We start from the raw sequence: 24231 nt of genomic DNA on the forward strand, positions 1-24231 counted from the left end.
CATGTTTGACAAGGATGCCATAAACTATGAGAGAGAGAGAGAGAGAGAGAGAGAGAGATCCATAATCAAGCTGGCACAATTTGAGATGTGAAACGTAACTTTTTCCATAGAGACTTCTTATTTCTTAATTGTGAATTTAGCAATCCTGAAAAACTAATTCTTCTTCTTTAAACCATTGGACCATTGCAGGAGACTAATTGTTTAATTAATTACTTTAAGCCATAAGCATAATTAATTACTTAAAGCCATAAGCATATGTCTCTTACCTTACATTTTTCAGAAGTTAGGAATACTTAAAGCCATAAGCATATGTCTCTTACCTTATTTTTTTATTTTTTAAGTTAAGAATTGTTGTATATAGAATTACAGATATAAATATTGAGTTTCTTTGCTAAAATTTACGGTAGTTTTCCCAATTGAGACATTGACTTTATCTATTTATTTTTTTAAATACACTTTCCAACATATTTTCTATCATTTCTCTATCTTAATTAAATATTATTTTTCTATCATTTTTTATTATTTTTTAAATCAATTTTTATTCATTCCCAACTCCCAAGTCTCAACAACTATATTTTCCAAATTATAATAGCTACATTTTTAAATCTCCTAACAGTATAATTTTTAAAAATATTTCAATGATCTATTTTGTTAATGGTCTAATTTTAATTCTCACGCTTTCATTATTTATCTGTCCGTCATTATCAAATCTACCTTAGCATTATGCAAGTTCTTTGAAAATTCTATGTAATTTAAAATTTATCAAATCTAAGTATATTTGGAATGAGTTTATTCATTAAGAAATATTATCTCCACAATATATATTCAAATTATAGGTGACAGATTATTACAAGTTGTTATCAGTGGACAAAAAAATAATTTTAGTAGTAAGTTAAAATTTGAACTAATAACTTTGTAGAAATAAAAATATTATAGAAATAACATTTCTCTTAATTTTTTATATTATAAAAGACAGACTACTAATTTAAAGCCCACACCCGTTTGGGTGTTTCACTTAAACAAAACAATAGAAGCCATTCACAGATCTCCATTTTATTTGTTCTCATCTCAGACAGAGAGAGAGAGAGAGAGAGAGAGAGGGAGAAATCGTTGTTTTGCTCCATTGAGTGAGAGATCATCGTCTTCCTCGTCTGCTCCACCTCCACCACCAACGACATGCGGCCCAAATGGGTTAGTTCGGTTTTTTTGTTGCTTTTATTGTTCTAATTTCATTAGCTTTATGAGAAAGGATTGTGTTTTGTGATTTAATTAACTTTATAACTTTCAGCACCATCAATTTGTATTGTAGATATGTTTGGAAGACTGGAAAGTATTCACTGGAAGAGACTCTAGTGGAAAAGACATGCATGTAAATGAGTAATATTTAAGCAGATCAAATGCTGAAACGGAGTGTATTTTACAAAAAGAAGCTACCTGCTATCATGGGCCGAGTGCATATCACTCGATAAGGCATTAGAAAGCATGCCATATGTCTCTTACCTTATCTTTTTCAAAAGTTAGGAATACTTACCTTGTCTCTTAATTACCATAAGCATATGTCTCTAACCTTATCTTTTTTCGAAAGTTAGGAATTGTGGTATACAGAATTGCAGATATAAATATTGAGTCGCTTTGCTAAAATTTGATTACCTGGTTTTCTAATTGAGACATTGACATAGCAACCCATCCTGCACCTTCTCCATATTACTTCTAAGCCATGTCTTGTGATGAAAAAAATTTCAGCAAAAATTATTTTGTGCTGAAGCCAGATAACGCTAGTTTCTATGATCTCGGTTGCTTTCTCTTTTCCTCTGAATCAAAAGATTGTGAATTCATTGAGTGCTCATCAGAAGACCTTAAGGGAGGTTTTTGGAGAAGATGGTACATCTTCAGCTCCCTTTTTGCGCAGAAACTTCTTCTTAAGGTGGAAAACCCTATGAAAAAATTAGGGAAAGTATTAGAGCAATGGCTGAATCTTCTTTCAAGAAACGGTTGATTACTCAGGCTCTTCACCAATTTCTTAACAGGTTTGGCTTGTGTTATATGTAGCATGGTATATTGAGCATTTAATAGGTTATAAAGTTCCATTTATATAATCTGCATGCATGTACGGCAGGGATTCACATCTAGTGCAATACCTAGGGTATTGGACGGTGTGCAATACCTCAAATCCCAGCCATCCATTTAATCCAATGTCTCCTTATTTTGACACCTACCAGGATACGCTGGCAATCCGTGTACTCACTCAAAATTTCATTTTAGCTTCTGATTTTTGAATTTCACTAAAACTCTCTCTCCCATTTTTGAATTTCACTAAAACTCTTTCTCCTCTCTCTCAATACCTCCGAGCTCTATCTGTCACTCTCCCTAACGCTCCACTCTCTCAACCCTAACTGCGCCTCCACCACTCTTTCAACATCCACGATTGCTCTCTGCCTCTCCGTCAACCCCGTCTTCACCACTTCCCAAATACCCAACTCAGACCCATAAGCAAAAACAAAGAAAAAATGGCGGCTCACTATCAGAGATCCCGACCCCCAAACACGCACACCCTTTTTAGACCCAGATCAGAGAGAGTAAGGGTTGGGGTTTGGAGAGAATCGGGTGTTTGAGTGAGAATTTGATGCTTTTCAGACCCAAATCAGAGAAAGTAAGGGTTAGGGTTTGATGCTTTTTCAGGTTAGATCTATGGAGGGATATGAGATTGAGAGAGAAAGAAAGAGAGTTTGGTCGAAGGAGAGAAGAAGCCACCATCGAAGGTGGTGGTTGTGATGAAAATTATCCTTGCCGATTTGGGCTTGTTTCAAAGAGAGACCACCACTCGGTAGGGTTTTCTTTTATCTCTATTATTTTTAATAAACTCTGTTTTCTTTTATCTCTATTTTTTAATTCTGTTTTTTGTTTTTTTTGGTTTTTAGCTTAGAAATTGAAATCAAGTCTTATATTGCTTGCAATTTTTGTCAATTGTTTAAAAATGCTTGATACAAAAATAATGATTGTGGAATTAAAAATGCTTTCTCTGGCATTAAAAATCTACCAACGTGATACAAAAACAATATATTAGAACTGTACATCTTCCAAAAATAGTGATTGTGGCTGCTCAACTTAAGGACTCTGGAGGAATTTAGTGTAGATTTTACATAATGTTTTGTAAAATGAATAAGTAAAATAGGTAAAATAGCTTTTTGTGGTGCCAAATAGCTAAAAAAAAATAGCTCCACTGCTATGAATGCTCTTATATTCCATCAAAAAAGAGAAGAAAAAGAAAGAAGGTACCTATTGTGAGGACAAGGATGCACCTTGGACCTCGGGGACAAGCAGCTATGTGAGACGCATAAAGTTAAAACATCAAGAAGGGAAGAAAGCAGACTTGGCACGGAATACAAGAAGGATGAGGAAAGAATGGTGTAGAAGCCATCCCCTCCACATTAAATACAAGACAACCACTCCTCTGACCGCATTAATGAGGAAATGATTATGAACAGTGGTGGCACAGCTAATATTGCAAGGTAAAACTTATTAATATGTTCCAGATGAGACAGGAGTCCCAGGAGTACAATCTCAGCCCCCCAAGCGTAAGATTAAGATGATCTATGGTTGGGTATAAAAGGAAAAGGAAGATCCATATACAAAGGGGGGAGGAGGGAGAAAAAAGAGCTTTGTAGTCAAGAACATAAACATTTGTATAAGTTAGAAAGAAAAAAAAAACACACACACACACACACATATATATATCAAAAGATACCTTCCTCGGGCTTGGCCGAAGAGTGTTTTTCCTTTCAAACTTGCTTGTCTTAATCATTTTTTTTGCTCTCTATCCCATTGTGATTAACATTTAGCTCATTGAACGTTCGTTATCCAACCCACTCTATAACAAATCTATTATTGTGGGCTTATTGGGCCATTGTCCAAATCTCTTTTGGGCCATGGATCAAATTGGGTCCTTACACCTATGTATAAGCTAAATACTCAAAACAAAACAAAAAAAAAATTAAGAAAAAGTATTGGTCCAATACCTATATGTCTATATGCATTAGTATATACTAACAAATTAAAATAATAATAAAACAAAGATGTGATCATAATAGAACTTGCAAATTCTAAAAAGAAAAGAATATATATATATATATATATATATTTTAAAAGTATAAAAATAAGGACAAAATTTGACTACAAAATTGGTTGTAATCTAAGATTAAAAGTTTATTCAGTAAAATAAACATTATTATATATTTTGAAAATCAAACTATTGAATTGCATGTTCTTTATACCCGTAATACACATGTCAAATTTTGTGTAAATCGGAAATTATTTACTATATAATTAATAAGTTTATATTTTATGCGTAATTTTAAATTACAAAAACTTGCAATTTAAACAAATTTTTGATTACATATCTATTAATCTTTAATTTTTTAGAAATTTTGCAAGTATGAAAAATATAAGAAGATGTAATTCAATAGTAAATTTGTCAAAATTCAGCTCTAATAATATGGCTAAACTTTGTCCTAAAAATAATGTGACTTCAAAATTCAGATGCATGGTAGCAGAAAAAGAAGCTCTTGCTTGGAGCTGAGGGAGCTTGAATCCCATGATGAGAGCTCTCTGGAACTCACCCTTCTTATTTCCTTGTTTTTTTGGGGAAATATTGTAGTAGCCGAACTTGATAGAGCTGGATAGTGTGTGATTTGGTATTTTGGTTATTTAAGCCAGCCTGACTGAGCCCAATACTCATTAAAGAAAGTGGGCCAAGCCACAGGCCTCAAAATAAAAATGGGTGTCCTTTTGAAGTTTTTGCTGAGCTTGAACAATTCCACGTAGCACAACCACACTAGAAATCCATTCAATGACACCCATATTTAGTGGTGCGAATTAGAGGCATCAAGGCCCACAGTAATCGGTCATAATATCTGTTTGCAAACTTATAATTAATGAGCTAACTCGTAAGTATTCTAATTTTTTTTAGACAATAGGTAACATTAAAAAAAAAAAAAATCCATTTTTAAGTCAACTTTATGATGATTATACATAGTTGGTAGTGGCAGAGTCAGAAATTTATTTTGGGGGGGGGGGGGTCATATATAATTTTTTTTTTTTTTTTTTTTTGTGTGTATGAAATGTAAAAATAGTAATGTATAATACTTTATAATTCAATATATGCTAAAAATAAAAGTGTATTTAATTAAAATTAAACAATCATGAAACAAGATTGACAAAATGATTTAATATCTTTAATCAACTATGAAATGTCAATATAGTAGTATATACTGCATATTTTAATCAACTAATCAAATAAATTTATAATTTATAATGCCATTCGGTATATAATATATTGATTATTATAATAATAAATAATATATTATAAGGAAAATAAAAAAGAAAGCAAATAAAAAGTAAAGTAAAAAAAAAAATCAAAAGAAAACAAATGCAAAGTACTTGAGAAAGAGTTAAAAACAAAGGGCCAGTCGGTCAGTTAGGGGTACAAAGTACTACATAATCAGGGGATGAAGGGCCCATAGCTTTAATCTTTCACTCTTTCTTGTCTAGTTTAGTCACATAGTACAAAACTTTTACTTTTTATATTGTAAACAAACTACAACAGAAATGGGAGGAAAAAAAAAAAAAAAAAGGCAAAGGACAAGTTGCCAATGGAGAGAGAGAGAGAGAGTCACCTATGTGAGGTAAAATGTTTATGCAACTGTATGGGGGGACTTGGTGGTGCGGCACATCAACAAAGTTTGACTTTTCGATTTTTCTATTGTTATGATACAAGTAAACCCTAGATGTGTTGGTATGAAAATTAGAATTGTTTTTTTTTTCCCTCTTATTTGTTGAGGTAATTGTTAAAATACCTATGTCTTCATTTTAAAGATGTTAAATGTTTTTTTTTAAATAGAAAAAGACACTGAAAGTTTAATTATTGTAATTTGCTGACATATATATTTATGGATTGTATTTTATTTAAATGAAAATTATGTTTATTTTTAGACTTTCTTAAATATGTATATTATCAAGTATGAGGGGGCCAAAATAATAAGATTATTTAAAAAAATTCAAATTATTTAGGATACTTCCAAAATAATAATAATAATAATAAAATTTTTCCAAATTTGGGAGGGGGGGGTGCCAAGGCCCCCTGGGTCCTCAAGTGGCTCCACCACTGGTTGGTTGGAAATTAAAAATATAAAATATAAAAAAGAAGTCGAAGACTATACCTAGTTGGTTTAAAAAATCTTTGTTACAAATTTATATGAAATTCTTGTGGTAAAATAATGGTTGAATGACTAAATTCGACATTTTTTAATAGCTTAAATTTTTTTTAATTAAGTGTTGGGATGTGATGGAAAAATGGAACATCTCACGTGTTTGGCTTTATTTAAGAGAAATATGAGGCAATAGGTGAAGAAGATTGTTAGAATAATGGTCAAATAATTAAAATCACAATTTTTTTACCAATCTTAAGATAGATAAGAAACCTATAAACCAATAATTTTTTAGATTGACAAGAAAAATCAAAACAATAATGAAATTAATAACTACATTAAAAAATTGCCAAAAGTCTTGTAACTCAATCGACATCTTGTGATATTTCTAACGCATTTAGGATTCAAATCAAACCTCCCATTCTCTTTTTTCTTTTCTTTTTCTTTTTTGGGACAAAATATTTCCCCTTATTGAAACTATCAAAATAATTAAAAACAATAATAGTTTCAATACTTAATGGGCATTTGCATTTCAAGTAGCAACTAATAAATATGCTAGAGAATTGTTATGTCTACAATATTTTCACAACAAATTTTAAGTGACAGTTGGTTACTAGTTATTATTGGTGAGCAAAAAAAGTAATTCAAGTGGTGGGTCCAAATTAGAACTAATAACAACTTACTACCTATGATTTATTGTGAAAGTGTTATGAAAATATTGTGAACGTAGCACTTCTCCATTGATTATGATTGCAACCCCATTTTTCCAAGTTAAAGAACCCCCTAAAAATCAATTATCCAAAACTGGATTAGCAGAAGAATTGTATATTATTAGGGAGTAAACACCGCGGGCTGGTGCACCTAAAAGTGAAAATTTCCAAAATCCATCAAAATTGCTGTCATTGTTGGACCTCCTATTGATCTTCTTCTTCATCTTGTGGATTAGGACTTGACCATTTATTTACGCGAATGCTAGCTTTCTCAGCCTGAAATCCATGAAAACAAGAAATGAATTCATATGGGTTTTACATGCACAAGCACAACACAATGTCAACGTTATTATAACAAGTGAAATTGTGTTAAATTATAGTACCTCCTTTTCCCAATCGCATCGTGCTGTTATGATAGCCAAAATCACTGTTTGGATTGCAGTCCCACCCAAAATCATTCCACCCCAGATACCCTGTCACATCAATTAGTTGTATTACATTTCAACACATTGGAATCCTAGTCATGCCAAATGGAAAATTCTTTGTAGAGGAGCTTATACGAGGTAAATTCACCAAGAAAAACATAAATGGTTTTTTTTTAGTTCGTTAACCTTTTCTTTTAACAAACTGGTTCTAAATTCTAATAGAACCCATATAAATTCCTTAGTTTAAATTTGATTCTTTCAGATATCCATTCTCACCAAAATCAAGTTTTTAAAATTTTGGTGTTTGGCTGCACAAGCATATTTCCACTGTAAAATTTAAATTTTCTTGTGCATGTTAAACACCCACATGAAAAATTGGACTGATTTTGGTTTTGGTTTAAGGGCCAGCTGAACAATAGATGCAATTGATGCAATTGTCTAAGACTCTCAAATAAAAGAAGGCCCCCACTTGAAAAAAAAAAAATATATATATATATATGTGTGTGTGTGTGTAATATTTATCTATATATTTTAATTACAAAAAAATATTTTAGTCCTTTTATTGGTCAGTAAAATGCATTAAAAACCCCCATTGTATCCTAAAATGAAAAATATTAAATAGAAAAAAAAAAAAAACAAAAATAACCAAACTTCAGCTAACAAAATTAAAATTTAAAAGACAAATTCATTAACTCATTCTCAAAATATGCTAAAATCAAAATTAATACTAAACAAATTTATTAAGTATACAACATAATTATCTAGAAATATATTAAAATAAAGATTATAAATTTCTTAAAAAAAAAAAAAAAATCCCTTATCTTTCTATCTCTTTGCCTCTCTATCTATATTCTTTTCTTTCTTTTCTTCTCTTGATCTTTTTATACAAGCTCAGTCATTCATTTTAAATTATATTTTTTTAATTTACTTGATTGATAGGACAAGGACAATAGGCTGAGTTTTGATTCTTGATCTTTTTCTATAAGCTCAAGTCATTCATTTTAAGTTATATTTTTTAATCTACTTAATTGAAAGGACAAGAAAATGACAACATTTTAAGTTATATTTTTTAATCTACTTAATAGAAAGGACAAGGACAACACGCTGAATCTTTGATTCTTGATCTTTTTCTACAAGCCCAGTCATTCATTTTAAGTTATATTTTTTAATCTACTTAATTGAAAGGACAAGGACAACACGCTGAATCTTTGATTCTTGATCTTTTTCTACAAGCCCAGTCATTCATTTTAAGTTATATTTTTTAATCTACTTAATTGAAAGGACAAGGACAACACGCTGAATCTTTGATTCTTGATCTTTTTCTACAAGCCCAATCATTCATTTTAAGTAATATTTGTTAGGATCCGGTTAATATGAGAACTAAGAATACACATTAATCTTTTTATTTTTAAAAATATTTTTTCAAAAATTAAAAAAATTATCATTACATTTTTAAGAAATTTTTTTAAAAATAGAAATTAATGTGTCCTAAATATACCCATCAATAAAGAGTAATTCTTAAGTACTCTCGAAACACGGAAAATTGTGCTCTCTTCTCTCACATTCATAATAAAGTCCGTTCATTAAATTCATGATAAGATCTACTATAAATATGAAAGAAAGAAACATCATTTTACTATACTCCAGAATTATCTAAAAAATTTTCATCAATAAAATCTTATTGTCTAATCTACTTAATTGAAAGGACAAGGACAACACGCTGAGATTGCTCCTACACTTGCACAATCTGCTCACACTCACTGATGCACACTGCACAGTGACAATGCATACTGCACAAAGCTTGATACTTGTTGATTAAATGACAAGACTTAGCACTGCACAGACACAGTGCAATTGTTGAGTATATAATACTTTATAATCTAAAAAAGTGGAAAACAATTTTAGGCCCCCACCAACACAGCTACAAACTCCCTAATCCACCCACACGGCCCACACCCAATGGATACCCACTCAAATTAATACATATTTTTTTTTATGCAAATTTTTACTTTATTAATTATTATTAGTTATTATACCAATTAATAATTTAATATATATTATATCAACTTATTTATATTTTAATAATACAAATTTATTAAATCAAATAATAAATAAAAATAAAAAATAGATTTTAAATAAGAATAAAAAATTTTAATTAATATTATTTAATTACTATTTAAATATAAAAAAAAAAATTCACTTAAAATTTCCTTCAAAGTTGTTGAGCCGGGACTTTAACTTGTATCAGAAGATTCAGAACCAAACTAATTCTATGATCCCTTATAAAACACGAAGACAACCAGCCATTCAATCCGGAATGCAAACTAAGTCCAAACTTCTTATGTAACTGAACATATTAAGCCTATTGTACAACCTAGAAGCTAAAACCAATTTTTTGGTAGGAACCTGGGTTCTCTGACAGTCTCGTGCTTAGGACAGCCCACAAGTCCTAGAAATAAATTCAGGAGGGTGACAATATAAGAGAGCCGCACGTGAAGTTATTCAATTTTTGGTACGTAAGTTATTCAATTCACGAAGTTCAGCATATTTGTCAAGTCATAGTCCTAGTGTTAGGGGCTTAGGGCAAATAGGCAACTGACCTAAAAGGTCTTCAAAAGAAGACAAAATTTAACTAGCTGATGCACTTTCACCATGTATGTGCTAGGAGCTGTTGGATAACCTGCAAGGCTCTTTTCTTTTCTTTCTAAAATGGTTTGAGGCATTAGCCACTAGAGCCGTGTCAAAGGAGAAAGCATCTCCTTCTTCCATTGAGTGGGTAAAAGTATCTCTTATGTTTGCTCTATAAGATGGGCCTTTAAGATAATTTTCGATCTCAAATATTTGTGGGTTTAATGTCTGTGAAATCTACTAACTTCCCTAACTTGTGAGAGACGTGTTCAATTTAGTATTCTTATAAGATATTTCCTGGTGCCAAAGGATTTTTAGGACAACACAATTACGGATGCGTCTCTTTTCATACCAAATTTCACAATTTGTTCATTTGTGTAATTGTGAATGATTAATAAAAAGTGATGAGTCTATATAGACAAAATGTGTGTTCGTTATTCATAATTACATAAATCAATAAGTTGTGAAATTTGGAATAGGATTGAGTATTTCTAGAATTTTTCTAATGGGTTCAACATACCCAAAGTACATGACTTTTGATGCACATTTACTTTCATGATTGACTGAGTTGGTAGACCTATATTCACGCTACAAACATGACTCTTAGCTTTGTTCTTGACCTTTCTTTATTTTTTTGGTTTTAGACTTCACTCTGTTCATTAGGGGCCATGTTGAGGCCGAACCAACTATCATATGTAAATGCCCACAAAGCCAGTGGCGGATTAGGTATATATCATAATCTCTACTAAATCGGAGGCTAATGAAAGAAGTTACGCATACCATAACTCCAAGGTCGAAGACCAATCCCATTACAAGTCCAAGTGGGAGCCCAACGACATAGTAGCAGCACAGATTTATATATGCAACCCATGCCTGCCATCCCGATCCAACAGCCACTCCTGTCATAGTGAAGAAAATATATTTACAACTGATTTCAAAGAGGAAAAGACTAGTACTTAGAGACATCGTTTGATAACCTATATTTTCTTCTTTAATTAAGTTTTGACAAAATTTAATGCCAATATTCAAATCAAAGGGATAACCACCAAATATAGGTTCAAAACAAACAAAAATACTATGTTTGATTAGGTGTGTTTCATTTTATATTCTAACAAATGTGATATATCATATGTCAAGCTATGATTAGCAAAGCATACAATGAAACACAAACATTAGAACAAAGGATTTTTATTTGTTCAACTCTATGGTATTTTTCACATCTCATGTTCATGGTGCTCTTCAAGAAGCACATCTAGATACTAACACTATGTGGTTTTCAAAAGTATAAACAATTTGATTAGAAATTACCTATGTAGCACAGATACGAACACGATACATAATACGACATAATACGTAGTACAGTGACACGACATTTCTTGAAAAATTAGGATACAATATGTAGAGGATACAAGAAAAAATTACTTAACTAAATTTTTTTTTAGGTATATATATTTTATATTTGAAATAAATTATGTTTATTTTGGATTTAAAAAGTATGTAACAACAATTAAATACTTGAAAATATATCTAAAATTAATTTAAAGACAATAAAATATTGTTTAAAGTACGAACAAAAGAGTTCAAATAAATTGGACACCCATAAAAAGAGTTCAAATAAACAACATTCAACATCAAAATAGAAAAACTAAATTAAAAAATAATTTTTTTAAGTGCGTATTTGACATGTTTGTGTCCATGTTGAATATGTGTCATGTTGGATATGTGTCCGACGCTAGTACGTTAGTAATTTTGCTATGTCCGTTCTTCTTAGGAAATTACCTGATAAAATAGGTTGAACACTGTTTAGGAGAATTGTAACAGCTAATAGAACAGTGAACTTATCAACTGCTTCAAGCACTTCAATGGTGGTTGTGAATAAATAAGCATACTTGTCATGGAGTATCATGATTAGAGCGCAAAAAAAGATCCCAATCACACTCGATTGTATCACGGAGACTATTGTTGCGAATTGTGCTGCCTTGCCATTCCCAGCTCCTAGCTCATTGGCTACCCTAACTCTGTAAATTCCATGACAAAAAGTTCAAATAACTATCATTCCATGTTAAAAAGTCAAACTAAACGCATTTGAAGGGATACAGTAAGTTACAAATTCTAATCATTCCCTAGCATCATTTTTATCTTTCTCACCCAAATTGCCCACAAAGTTCCAAATTCAAATCAATCTTTCACTTTTTATTATTAACATTATTAAAGAATTTTTATTTTAGTCTTTAACCAAATTAATCCACTTCCCACCCATAAAACACACTAAAAACCGGTTCTGGTTGAATGACTTGAATCTCCTCCTTCACTTTGTTTTATTAAGTTTTAAAATTCTTTTCTTAACTAAAAAAGTCAGTTTTACTTTTCATTTTATTTCTGTACCTAAACAAGTAGGTTGGTCTCCCTATTTTTAAGTAAGTTTTGTTTTTTTTTTTGACTTTTTTTGACTTTTTTTAGGTGCATTTATGAACACGTGATGCAGAGGTTGGTCAAGTCCCGTATCCATTTTTTTTTTTTAAATAGTCTTCTTATTTTTACTAAATAATCTCTTAATTAATAGTTATATATAATTATATATTGAAAGAAATACATGATAGTGATAAGACAATCAAATATTGGGAAAAGGACTAAGGAGTTGTCAATTTGTACCCGGTACCAGCAAAAAAGGCCAGAGGAATCATCATCTCCCAGCCATTGATAGTCATGCTGCAAAATTGTAATTGAAATCCACCAAACAAACCGAAAAAGTGTTACAAAAATTTCTTATAGCTTCATACTTTATACCAAACTACCAAGGGAAAAAGGTGCAATTTCCATTTCTTCCTGAATATTAAAAAAACTCATTTTTCTTTATGAAAGTCTCTGTGCTTCATTTCAAAAGTATAATTAAAGTACTTGGCGGTAAGAACTACTTTTTTTTTTTTTTTTATTTAGCAATCACATGACAGTAATATATAACTAATAAAACAGATTATCAAAAATATAACTAATAAAATATGGGGAGAGAAGAGAACCACGTACCAGATTGACAAAGCATCCACGGCTAAAGTGGCATTCTGTAGGAACCCAGTCATTAATATTAGTATTCTGTAATACCAATTCTCCAAGCTACACAAATTACCAACAACACCCACATAAAAAAATAATAATAATAAATAAATAAATAATGATATCAAAGAAAGAGTTTGAGAGTTGGAACAGTGAATAAGTAACACACCAACCAAAATCTTCTATCCCCTTGGGTTGAACAATGTTTCATTTTTTTAATCCACCAATTATAATATTTAATGCTTTTTTTTTTCAATTTTTTTTCTTGGAACAAAATATGCAAACTATTGTTATTGGGAGTATAAAATAGAAAAGAAATCAAACCAGAAAAAAAAAAATAGAAAAGAAATGAATTATTCAAAACGGAGAGAATAGTGTTCGCTCCTTTCATGTATAAGGCAGATTGTACTAAAATTTAATCAATGGGACACGTTATTATTTTTAAAGGATCTTTGTATGTTTGCATTATCCTTATAATGTAAATTTATAATATAACACATAAAAAGTGATAAATGTTACTGTCAATGTGTATATAATGTGGGTCGTTATTAAGTACTTCAAGTGTATATTTCTTCCATGTTTCTTCTTCATAGGATAGTACTAACTCACCATGAGACCTACCTCTATTTAAGAGGGAGTATTCAATAATCTTCCCTTACATTGCACTGGACAACGTAAAAGAAAAAATTTCTCAAATATTGAATAATTGATATGGACCATCAAAAAAGAGAGAGAGAGAGACCATAGCATAACCCCAGAAGCAGCAGAGAGTTTGAGAAATTCCCATAGGCCAGAAAAGGCTTCAGTGGAGAACCCATGCCAAGTCAAAGTACAGCCACCAAAGGCAGTATAGCCGTACAATCCAAAAATCAAAACCCACCAGGAGATATCCAAAGCAAGAGCCGCACCCACAAGGCCAAGATCCAACACATAAATGAATAGCCAACTAGTCAACACATTCACCAACAGACCCACCAAAGAAACCCAAGCAATCACTATGTTCTTCAGCTGGGACTGCAAGAACCTTTGCAATGGGAACTGAAACGCAAAGCTGAAATGCAATGGTATTAACCAACAGGCCACCACACCTGAAGCCTCTGCCACGTCATCGGGTTGTCCTATGAGTTTCAGCAGCGGAGAGGCGAAAACGTAGAAGGGTAGTAGCAAGAAACAACATAGGACTAGCACAATCCATGACCTTTGCATGTATATTCCCAACATGTGGTACCTCTTCGCACCAAATGCTTGCCCACACAATGTCTCTAACGCACTTGCCATCCCTAACTGCTTGCCCAAAACAAAAATACCCAAAACCAATGTTAACCAAAGTCAATCATTGTTTCTAATTATCTCATATATCAGAAATATGCATCATTCACTTCACACTAGAAGAAGGTATTTCATGTTTCGAATATATATACTTTTTTGAACATCAAATAATGATTGCTCGGATGCATCAGATATATGTATCGTTTCTTTGTCTAACAACGAGTAAGCCTCATACAGCTGTGAGGTAGTCTGTAGTCAAGACATGAATACATGAGATAATTAATTAGTATTATTCCGACTAGTATGGAGTTTTGATGAATTACCAGTAGGCCGAAATTGAAGCCAACGATAACAGTGTTGGCAATGGAAATCGCAGCAAGTTCAACTTCACCAAGGCGGCCAGCGAAGGCTTGGGTGACAACGTTCATGGTGTAAGAAGCGATGCGGCTGAAGATGGCGGGACCCACGATTTGCCATAGCTTCTTGGATTCAATCCACACCCTTGATGAAAGATCTTTCTTTTCTTCATCTTTGAGTCCAACTTCTGTGGTTGTCGATTCCGGTGATAGTGGCTCGTTAATGCTCCCCATCAGAGTGAGTTTAGAAATTAGAATTTAGAAACAGTCTCAGCCTAATGGCCTAAATTTAAGAGAGATTGATAGAAGGGTAGTGATGTAGGACAACCTAGACTTCCCACCTAGATTAGTCCACCAGAAAACTTTAGGCTTCCCACTTAAGGTGTTTGGAATTGTTAAATTACCAATTGTCCCAAAAACTTAAACTGTTAGGAAATGGTGAATTTAATCACTTAACCATAAGTCTAACACTCCCCCTCACTTGTGGGCCTAAACTTCCCCTTAATAAGTGGGGGCCCAACAAGTGGGAATTTAACATTTTAAATGGGAGGTAGAGTAAAACTAAGGATCGAACTCAGGATCTTCTACTCTAATACCATGTTAAATTATCGATTGTCCCAAAAATTTAAGCTGTTAGGAAATGGTGAATTTAATCACTTAACCATAAGTCTAACAAGAATCACCACCAAACAAATCAATGAAAATAATCTCAATAATAATAATAATAGTCTGTCCAACACAAAGGAACCGTCTGGAGTTTTATATACAGCTTCCAAGAATCATAATGATAAAGATAAACTCTCCTAAACAAATCATAAACAATCTCAAATACTAATACGATAATCCTAATAATCTCAAATACTAATCAAATACTAAAGATAAACTCAAATAAAGATAACATAAATGATAAAGATAATCTCCACAGATGTGCCATCATGTGGTGTCCACACCAACTCCCCTAGGGTGGGAGAAACTCAACCTCGTCGAGTAAAGCTCATAAGGATCAAGTGACATCAGAACAAACTCCATCAAGCCACAAGCTCACTGGATCAGCATGACGCCTCCGTCAACGCTCATATGTGCAAGTGATAGGAGGTAGAGATGAGGTAGTAGCAAGTGTATCCAAGTAAGCCTCCAAAAGAGCAGGATCAAGCTGCTGCAACTCCTCTCTGGTGATCCATGTATAGAATCAGGCTGTCCTCGCCAGCGAACCAAGAAGCGCTGAACTATTCCATCCCTAGTGAAAAGAGACTGCTCATCCAAAATAACATCAATAATATCTTTATGTGCCTTTTGGAAACAAGATGGTGTAGGGCTAGGGATAGGGTTAGCCAAAGAAGAAGAGGGAGGATCATCAAAAGGGTTATAGGGAATAACTGTTGGACCTTTAAAAACAAGTAAATCAGCAATATTAAAAGTAGAACTAATACCATAATCTGAAGGTATATCAATCACATAAGCATTAGGTCCAAGTTTCTTTAATACCTTGAATGGGCCAGCACTGTGGGCCTGCAGTTTCTTAACGGTTCCTAAAGGATACCGTTCAGGCCTGATATGAATCATAACATAACCTCCTACATCAAAGTCTAAATGACATCGATGTAAATCAGCCTGAGTCTTATACTTAAGGTTACTAGCATGAATTCGTTTGTTGATCTCTTTATGCAACTTATGCATGTGACTAGCAAACTCTACTGCAAACACAGAAACCCTATCATGTGAGGACATTGGGAGAAGGTCTAAAGGTCTCCTAGGTGTATAACCATGAACAACTTCAAATGGGCTCATATCTATGGACCTATTGATTGAGTTATTGTAAGCAAATTGGGCTACAGGGAGTATAGATTCCCAAGTCTTACCATTCTCACCTATGAGACACCTTAAAAGATTTCCTAGACTCCTATTGACAACCTCAGTTTGACCATCAGTTTGAGGATGGTATGCTGTGGAGAATTTCAACTTTGTTCCCATCATGTGCCAAAGGGTCTTCCAAAAATAGCTCATAAATTTAACATCCCTATCTGACACAATTGATTTAGGCAACCTATACAACTTAAAAATCTCATCAAAGAAAATCTTAGCTACCTTGGATGCATCAGAAGTCTTAGAGCATGGAAGAAAGTGAGCCATCTTAGAGAACCGGTCTACCACTACAAGGATGGAATCAAACTTCCTAAAGGTACGGGGAAGACCTAGTATAAAGTCCATGCTAATATCCTCCCAAGGACGAAATGGAACTGGTAAAGGAGTGTAAAGGCCAGTATTTTGCTTGCAATGCTTAACCAGTTGACATTGACGACATTGACCAATTATTTTGGCAACATCCCTCTTAAGACTTGGCCAATAGAACTGCCTCTCTACCTCTTCAATTGTCTTATCACATCCAAAATGTCCTGAAAGTCCTCCCGCGTGTACTTCCCAAACCAAAAAGTCTCTAACTGATGTGCGGGGGATACAAAGCTTATTGGCTTTAAACAAGTAGCCATCTCGGAGGGTAAAATCATCAACAACCTGAAAATGCTCAGTCTTAAGTGTAGTGTACACTTCTCCAAAATCTGGGCAAGATTCATACTCTTACAACTTCTCAAACCCCATGACTTTTGTGCTCATCACAGAAAGTAAGGTGACTCGGCAACTCAAAGCGTCAGCTACCTTATTCTCAACACCAGATTTATGTCTCAAAACAAAAGAGAATCTTTGCAAAAACTCATGTGGGGCTGTAGGGTATATACGGATTGCCGGGGTTGTTTTGCAGATCTCGTGAGGTAGGGATTTGGGTTGCTTTGGTTTGCAAATCTCGTGGGGTAAGTATTTGAGTAATGGCATGTTTGGAGGTTGATTTGTTTGGTGATGGTGAGTGTGGTTGTGGGATGTCAGTCATGATTTTGGTTACTGAAAGAGGAGATCAGGTTGGGCTTTGATACCAAGTTGATGTAGGACAACCTAGGCTTCCCACCTAGATTAGTCCCACCATAAAACCTTAGGCTTCCCACCTAAGGTATTTGGAATCACCACCAAACAAATCAATGAAAATAATCTCAATAATAATAATAGTCTGTCCAACACAAAGGAACCGTCTGGAGCTTTATATACAGCTTCCAGGAATCATAATAATAAAGATAAACCTTCCTAAACAATCTCAAATACTAATGCGATAATCCTAATAATCTCAAATACTAATCCAATACTAAAGATAAACTCAAATAAAGATAACATAAATGATAAAGATAATCTTCACAGATGTGCCATCATGTGGTGTCCGCACCAAGTAGGTTCATATATTGGATTTGGCGGTGGACTTTGAAGAGGAGGACACGTACAATATAAAAGGTGGACTTCACTTCCTAAACAGACTATCAATTTAATTATCAAAGACCCTTTTAATTTATGCGGTGTGAATTGTGACGACAGGTATATATATATATCCAGGCTTTTTTTGATAAGCATCAATATTATTTAAGAGAAAGACAAAATTATAAAGGATCTGGTTAATGTGTGCCCTAAGGGCACACATTAAGCTTTCTATTTTTGGAAACATTTTTTCGAGAATTGAAAAAACTGTCATTACTTTTTTAATTTTTGAGAAATTTTTTTCCAAAAATAGAAATTGTTCCTCTCTCTTTCCCTACCCGTTTCTCTCTTTCCCTCACTCACTCCCAGCTCGCCAACCCAGCCGATCCAGCTCGCCGCCGCCGCCACCTCAGCCATCAGTTGATTCGGCCTCCCTTTCGCTTTCGCCCTCCCCCTCTCCTCCACAACTGACCCTTCGCCTCCCACCTCCAACCGACGACAGCAATGGAAGATCCGGCGACAGCAATGGAAGACCCGACGGCAGCAGTGGCAGCAGACCTGACTCCATTGGGCTGGGTTTTCCGGTGGGTGTGGACTGTTTTTGGGTTGGGTTTCCTGGTGAGTTTTAATTGATTTTGAGTTGGGTTGATTTTTGGGTTTTTGTTAATTTTGGGTTAGGTTGATTTTTGGGTTTCTGTTGATTTTGGGTTGGGTTGATTTTTGAATTTCTGTTGATTTTGGGATTTTTTCTGTGCTAGGTTGTGGTGTTTGGTGGTGGCGCTGGGTTTGGTGGTTGGGTTTGTTGTAGTTTGGTGGTGGCGCTGGCGCTGACGCTTGGATATTCTTCTTCCTTGCCGCGCTAGTTTGTTGCAGTTTGATAGAAAAGAGAGAAAAAAAGAATAAAAAATTATTTACACATTGAACAGTAACCGTGCATATATGCACGGTTATTATTCATTTACACAGCCGGGTGTATATTTTACACATCTTTACACCCACTGATGTGGGTGTTTCTTTGCCTAAAATGTGTAAAACTTGCACCTTTTTCTATTTTAGAGGACTTTACATGAGCTAATGGGGATGCTCTAATATCTTAGATTTCGTAAATAATTTGAAAACCATGACTGTAATGCAGTGTTATCTTTCTATAAAACAATCTAATTTAATGCAATCATTTGTTTAAATTTAGTTGAGAATTTATTATTTTCTTCCAAAAATTGATGGAGTAAGTGGGTTTTGTAGGAAAAAGGGAAAGAACGCCGAATAGGTTATCGGCAAAGTTCACATCTGTGGTGGGAAATCTTGATCCAAGAGTGGAATTAGACAAAAGTATCAGATATGGTAACACAAAATACAACGCTTTTCTCTCAATTATGGCCTCCAAATTGTCGTACGAAAATGAAGAATTCGCTAAAATCATAATCAATGATCATTGGAATGTAAGTATCATTAACATGGCAAAACTTTTTTTCTTTTTCTTTTTTTGATTCTGCCCTTGTGATATATAATGGCTATGATGAAGATTAACGTTTCTTTTTTCATTTTTGCACAGATGAAATTCTTGTACTTCGACAACTATTGGAATGGTAAGCATCAACCTATATTATATTCCAATCCTTAAAAAAAATTATGTAGTTATAGCCTAGGTTATAGAAATCATTTGTCTCACTCTTTTTAATTAGTTAAGTATAAAGTGGGACAAATTATTTGTATTAAGAAGAGTCGCAAATTAAATAATATGCCATCTAAGTTTACTTCTCTTAAAATTAGCTTTTATTCACAAGCATATTTGTCATCTGGTAAAATTATAAAAACAAATTTATCTATTAAAAAAAAATGTTATGTCTACAAAATTTTTACAATAATTTTACGATAAATCATAAGTGGCTGATTGTTACATATTATTATTGGTGGGGAAAAAAAATTAATTTCAATGGTAGGTTTAAATTAGAACCAAATATTGTAGCCATAGCACTTCTCTAAAAAAAGTGATTTTAAAAAGCAAACATAACTCATAAACAAATAAGCTAATAAACTAATATAAGAAAAGATAAATTAGCCAAATACATACTACTAACTAATGGAGGAAATAGTTTCTCAAAAATAAATAAATAAATAATTGAGATAATTTGTCAATTAATAATGGACTGAGATTATAATTAGTTAAAAGTGCACTTCCCTTTTATCTCTTTAAATCCAAGATCCCATGAAAAGTATAGATCCAATTACTAATAAGAGAATGCCTTTGATACAAAATCATATGGATTATGGATCCCACATTTGCTTTTATTTGCCCCATGTGAAACCACATGGAAGTTGAAAAATGGGCTAGGGTTGCAAACCTGTACCAAATTATATATTATGTTCTTTCCGTAACAAAATAAAGGAAAAAGTTAATGGGTACTCTAAGGACATTAGTTTAAAAATTATTTTTAAAAACTTTTATATGAAAATAAAAAATAATTAATTTTATTTACTGTTTATTATATTTCCCATAAAATTAGTTCAAAAATTTTTTTAAATAATTTATTAACAATTATTCTTTTTTGCTAAACTATTAACAATTGCTTTAAGATCTCTGATTAAGAAAGTTTTGACATCACTTTTATGAGAAATATAAAAAGTTGTCAACAATATTTATTATTTTATCGTTCTCCTAATAAAATGTTTCTAAAAATAGCTAAAGGCATTTGTTAACATTTCCCTAAAATATTATATAAACTTTCTTCCGTCATTGCTTACAGGCAAACCGTTGGCAATATTTTGCTAAACTAAATGTTAGTTATTGAGATTAAAATATGAAGTGTTAATTTATAGTGGAGTACTCTATTATTAGTCCACTTAGATAAACAAGGTGCTTAATTATTTGTCAAAAGGTTAAACTAACTTGTCTTTAATTATTTCTATAAATAACAATAAAAACTCGTTTTTAATTATGAAAATAAAGTACAAAATCATATAATTACTAAGAATTACAAATGTCTCCCTTTGGCTGTAAAAGAGTGAAACAAATAACCAGGGAAAAAAAAAAACTCAAAACTCGGCTGTAACTTCTCAACTATTTGGACAAAGGTCTCTTAGCTTAATAGAGTCTTCGACTTAAGAATGACATTATTTTATACTATCTATTAACATAATATGGCATGACACGAGTTTATGCAGATTAGTATTTATTTAACAATTTATTACAATTTGTTTTATGTCTTGACCCGAGCTGATCAACATTAAGTCTTCCCCCTAATGGCATGCTTTTCTTAATTTCTTTCTTTAATCTTTGATTGTTGGTCATGTCATATTTCTGTAGAAGCAATCACGCAATAGTAGTGCCTCCCTCTAAATTCTAATATGTGTTGAGGAATCTTTTCTCTTTAAAAAGAGAAGAGGGAGCTTGCTTGTATCATTGGGTTTATTGTGCTTTCTATTTTTTAGTTTTTAGCATAGGATAATAGGGGTTCAATATTTTTTTTTGGCTACCCAACCATGGTGGATGGGGTTTGGCCCATTAACCCATGGGCCTAGGGTCTTCAACCAGTGTTAAAAACTCCACCTTAACAAACCCAACATAGATCCAATCACTTTTATTGTCCCACTTGATAATAAGCCTACGTTACCAGGCTTGACAGGGCTTTAATCTTTAATAGGTTGCTAAATGGGGACTTTAGTTACGAAATTATTATGAAATTGTTGTATTGATGGCCATGATTGTGCCAAACTCACATGTGCAATATTTCATGAGCATCAATATGACAGTGAGTGATGGCTGCCGAGTTTTGCACAAAAATTAGTGTATAGACCTTCTAGATTTCTTTGTTTCTAACCTCTGCTCTTTTGCTCTTTCTTTTGTCACACTATCATTTGGGCTTCGATAATTTGTTATCCATTGGCCCATGTCATCCATTTAATACCAATCTCTGAGGATTAGGGCAAAAGGCCCACGTTATGCGTTAGTGAGTCGGGCCATGGCCCAATATGGGCTTCATCTAAAATAAATGTCAGCTAAATTTAAACTGTTGTACTCAAGAGTCAAAACCTGATACGCTTCAAGGGCCCAAAATTATTTTGTTTATTTTCATATATATTTAAAAATTAGTAATTTTATATTATTTGTGGTTTACTGTTATACCAAAACTTTCTTCAAATCATAAGATTGGAAAAAGTTCCTCACGGTAGGAAGCCCTTTGCCTCCGGAGATTGATGTTATATATCTTGATTATTTTCTTCTTCATTGCTCAAATATAAATTCATCGTGCTATTGGCTGAATCTCTTTTTAAAAAGTGTACACTTTACAGGCACCTAGTTTGTGGGGTTGACGCACATAGTTGCAGTGCAATCATTTGGTAAGATGATAGATTCTTTAGTTCTTATTATTAGTATTAGGAAAAAAATAATAAAAATAACCACATTTTGTATTGTTCCCCATGCTAACTGTAGGACTCAAATTTGAAATTGTGTCTCAATTTTTACTTTTGTGATAATCTTATTCCCCGTGTTTAGTGAAAGATTAGTATGTGCTTTACCTGCAAATTGCAATTTTACCTTTTTCTTTTTTGGCTAACTAGAAAATAAATTGTTCTAATCCAGTGTTTGACAGATTACGTGAAGGACTATACAACTCAAGCCATTATGTTCCAAGATACAAGGGTTGACCCTAACCTGATCGTGGTTGCATTTAGGGGCACCCACCCATTTGACCCAAAAGCTTGGAGAGTAGATGTGGATCTCTCATGGTATGAAATTGAAGGGGTGGGTCAGACTCATAGTGGCTTTATGAAAGCTCTCGGTCTTCAAAAGAGAAAAGGATGGCCCGAACTAGGAAGTAACCAAAACAAATATGCTTATTATGAAATCAGACAAAGGTTGAGAAAGTTATTGCAAAAAAATAAGAATGCAAAATTTATATTGACAGGGCACAGCTTGGGTGGGGCATTGGCGATTTTGTTTCTGACTGTGCTAGCAATACATGAAGAGGAATGGTTGATGGATAAGTTGGAGGGAGTGTACACATTTGGGCAACCAAGGGTTGGAGACAATCAGTTGAAGGAATATATGGAGAAGAAGTTGGAGCAATATGATGTGAGGTATTTTAGGTTTGTTTACTGCAATGACATAGTGCCTAGGGTCCCTTATGATGATGATAATGTCTTTTTTACTCACTTTGGAACTTGCTACTACTACAATAGCTCCTATAAAGGAAAGGTCAGTCCTCTCTCTCTCTACTATGTCTCTATCCCTCTCTGTCTTTTCAAGCATGTAGATTTTTAGATTTGGTTCAATGAGGTTAAACTATGCATCCTGGTTGGAGTGCGGGTCATTACAGAGGAGCCGAATAAGAACTACTTCTCAGTGCCATGGACCATTGTCAAATTCAGGCTTAACGCAATTTGGGAGCTGAACCGAAGTTTCATTTTCCCATATACGAGGGGTCCAGAGTACAAAAAAAGTTGGCTAATGAAAACTATGAGGATTTTTGGATTGGTATTTCCCGGATTAGTAGCACATATGCCCCAAGATTTGTTAATGCTACCCGATTGGGATCTTTACCTCTAGACCTCCAAGACCTCCAAAGCACAATTAATGCATCAACTAGATTCTAAGGTTAACTGACCTACACAAATACGAAACCGAAACTGTACATATTATTCACTTTTATCACATTAACATTTCCCCTTGATAGTCAAGAGATCAAGTACCGAAATAAATTTCATGAACAAAAAATAATAATAATAATTGCTTTTGCATACCTTATTCAAGTTATTAAAGCTACAAATTGAAATCCAAAGTTCCAAACCCCTCTCTTCAAATACTTCAATCCAAATAAACAACCAATGTATTTAATGGTCACAGCTGCGAATATAATCTCAAAAGGAATAAGGTATGCCTTCATCAAAGGCAATTTACTGATGTCTGAAACCACTGCCTGCTTTCTAAAAGCAGTAAATGGCTCTTAGACTGTTAAATCAAGTACAAGAGGATATGCCCAATATTGGTAAGAAAATCTAACAGACTGTAATTGTGGGAACGATTTTAGAGATCTCAACATCACTGTATCTAAAACTAAGAAACCAGGGACCCGTTTGGTAAATGTGTTTAAAAACTGAAAATTGTTGTTTGAAAATATTTGTTGAAATACATGTAGGTGAAAAAGTGCATTGAAATACGTGAAATATTGTTTAAAAACTGAAAATGATTATTTAAAAACATAAACCAAACACCCCAGACCATTCAAAATTAAAGCAGTTTATTCATATCAATTTTCAGATACCACATTAATGGCAGGAAAGTCATATGTCTCATTTC

General features: G+C 33.2%; 2 protein-coding genes across 2 annotated transcripts; one reads left to right on the forward strand and one right to left on the reverse strand.

Moving 5' to 3' along the window:
* Positions 1–1960: 1960 nt before the first annotated feature.
* Positions 1961–24115, forward strand: LOC115957796. Its single transcript, XM_031076129.1, has 6 exons — positions 1961–2027; positions 19176–19372; positions 19486–19519; positions 22526–22750; positions 22841–23130; positions 24071–24115. Exons 2-6 carry the CDS (start codon positions 19307–19309, stop codon positions 24113–24115), a joined length of 660 nt encoding a protein of 219 aa, XP_030931989.1. The 5' UTR covers positions 1961–2027; positions 19176–19306.
* Positions 6826–14991, reverse strand: LOC115974168 (protein DETOXIFICATION 27-like). The gene is made up of 8 exons (XM_031094398.1): positions 14610–14991; positions 13760–14301; positions 12991–13077; positions 12619–12675; positions 11746–11984; positions 10747–10865; positions 7297–7386; positions 6826–7189 (listed from the first exon to the last, which is right to left on the reverse strand). The coding sequence occupies exons 1-8, from the start codon at positions 14874–14876 to the stop codon at positions 7118–7120; spliced, it is 1473 nt and encodes a 490-aa protein (XP_030950258.1). The 5' UTR covers positions 14877–14991; the 3' UTR covers positions 6826–7117.
* Positions 24116–24231: the final 116 nt, after the last annotated feature.

This window comes from Quercus lobata, chromosome 2 (genome assembly GCF_001633185.2).
Source record: "Quercus lobata isolate SW786 chromosome 2, ValleyOak3.0 Primary Assembly, whole genome shotgun sequence".
Taxonomy (NCBI): Eukaryota; Viridiplantae; Streptophyta; class Magnoliopsida; order Fagales; family Fagaceae; genus Quercus; species Quercus lobata.

What these genes read in the sequence shown, in the direction of transcription:
- LOC115974168 (XM_031094398.1), bottom strand. Translation starts at nt 14,876, where the DNA reads ATGGGGAGCATTAACGAGCCACTATCACCGGAATCGACAACCACAGAA. An exon ending in TGTTCAACCTATTTTATCAG is followed by an intron (nt 10,866 to 11,745) that starts GTAATTTCCTAA and finishes TCACTATGACAG; the next exon opens with GAGTGGCTGTTGGATCGGGA. An exon ending in GATGCGATTGGGAAAAGGAG is followed by an intron (nt 7,190 to 7,296) that starts GTACTATAATTT and finishes CATGGATTTCAG; the next exon opens with GCTGAGAAAGCTAGCATTCG.
- LOC115957796 (XM_031076129.1), top strand. Translation starts at nt 19,307, where the DNA reads ATGGCCTCCAAATTGTCGTACGAAAATGAAGAATTCGCTAAAATCATA. An exon ending in CTTCGACAACTATTGGAATG is followed by an intron (nt 19,520 to 22,525) that starts GTAAGCATCAAC and finishes AGTGTTTGACAG; the next exon opens with ATTACGTGAAGGACTATACA. An exon ending in AGGATGGCCCGAACTAGGAA is followed by an intron (nt 22,751 to 22,840) that starts GTAACCAAAACA and finishes TTATATTGACAG; the next exon opens with GGCACAGCTTGGGTGGGGCA.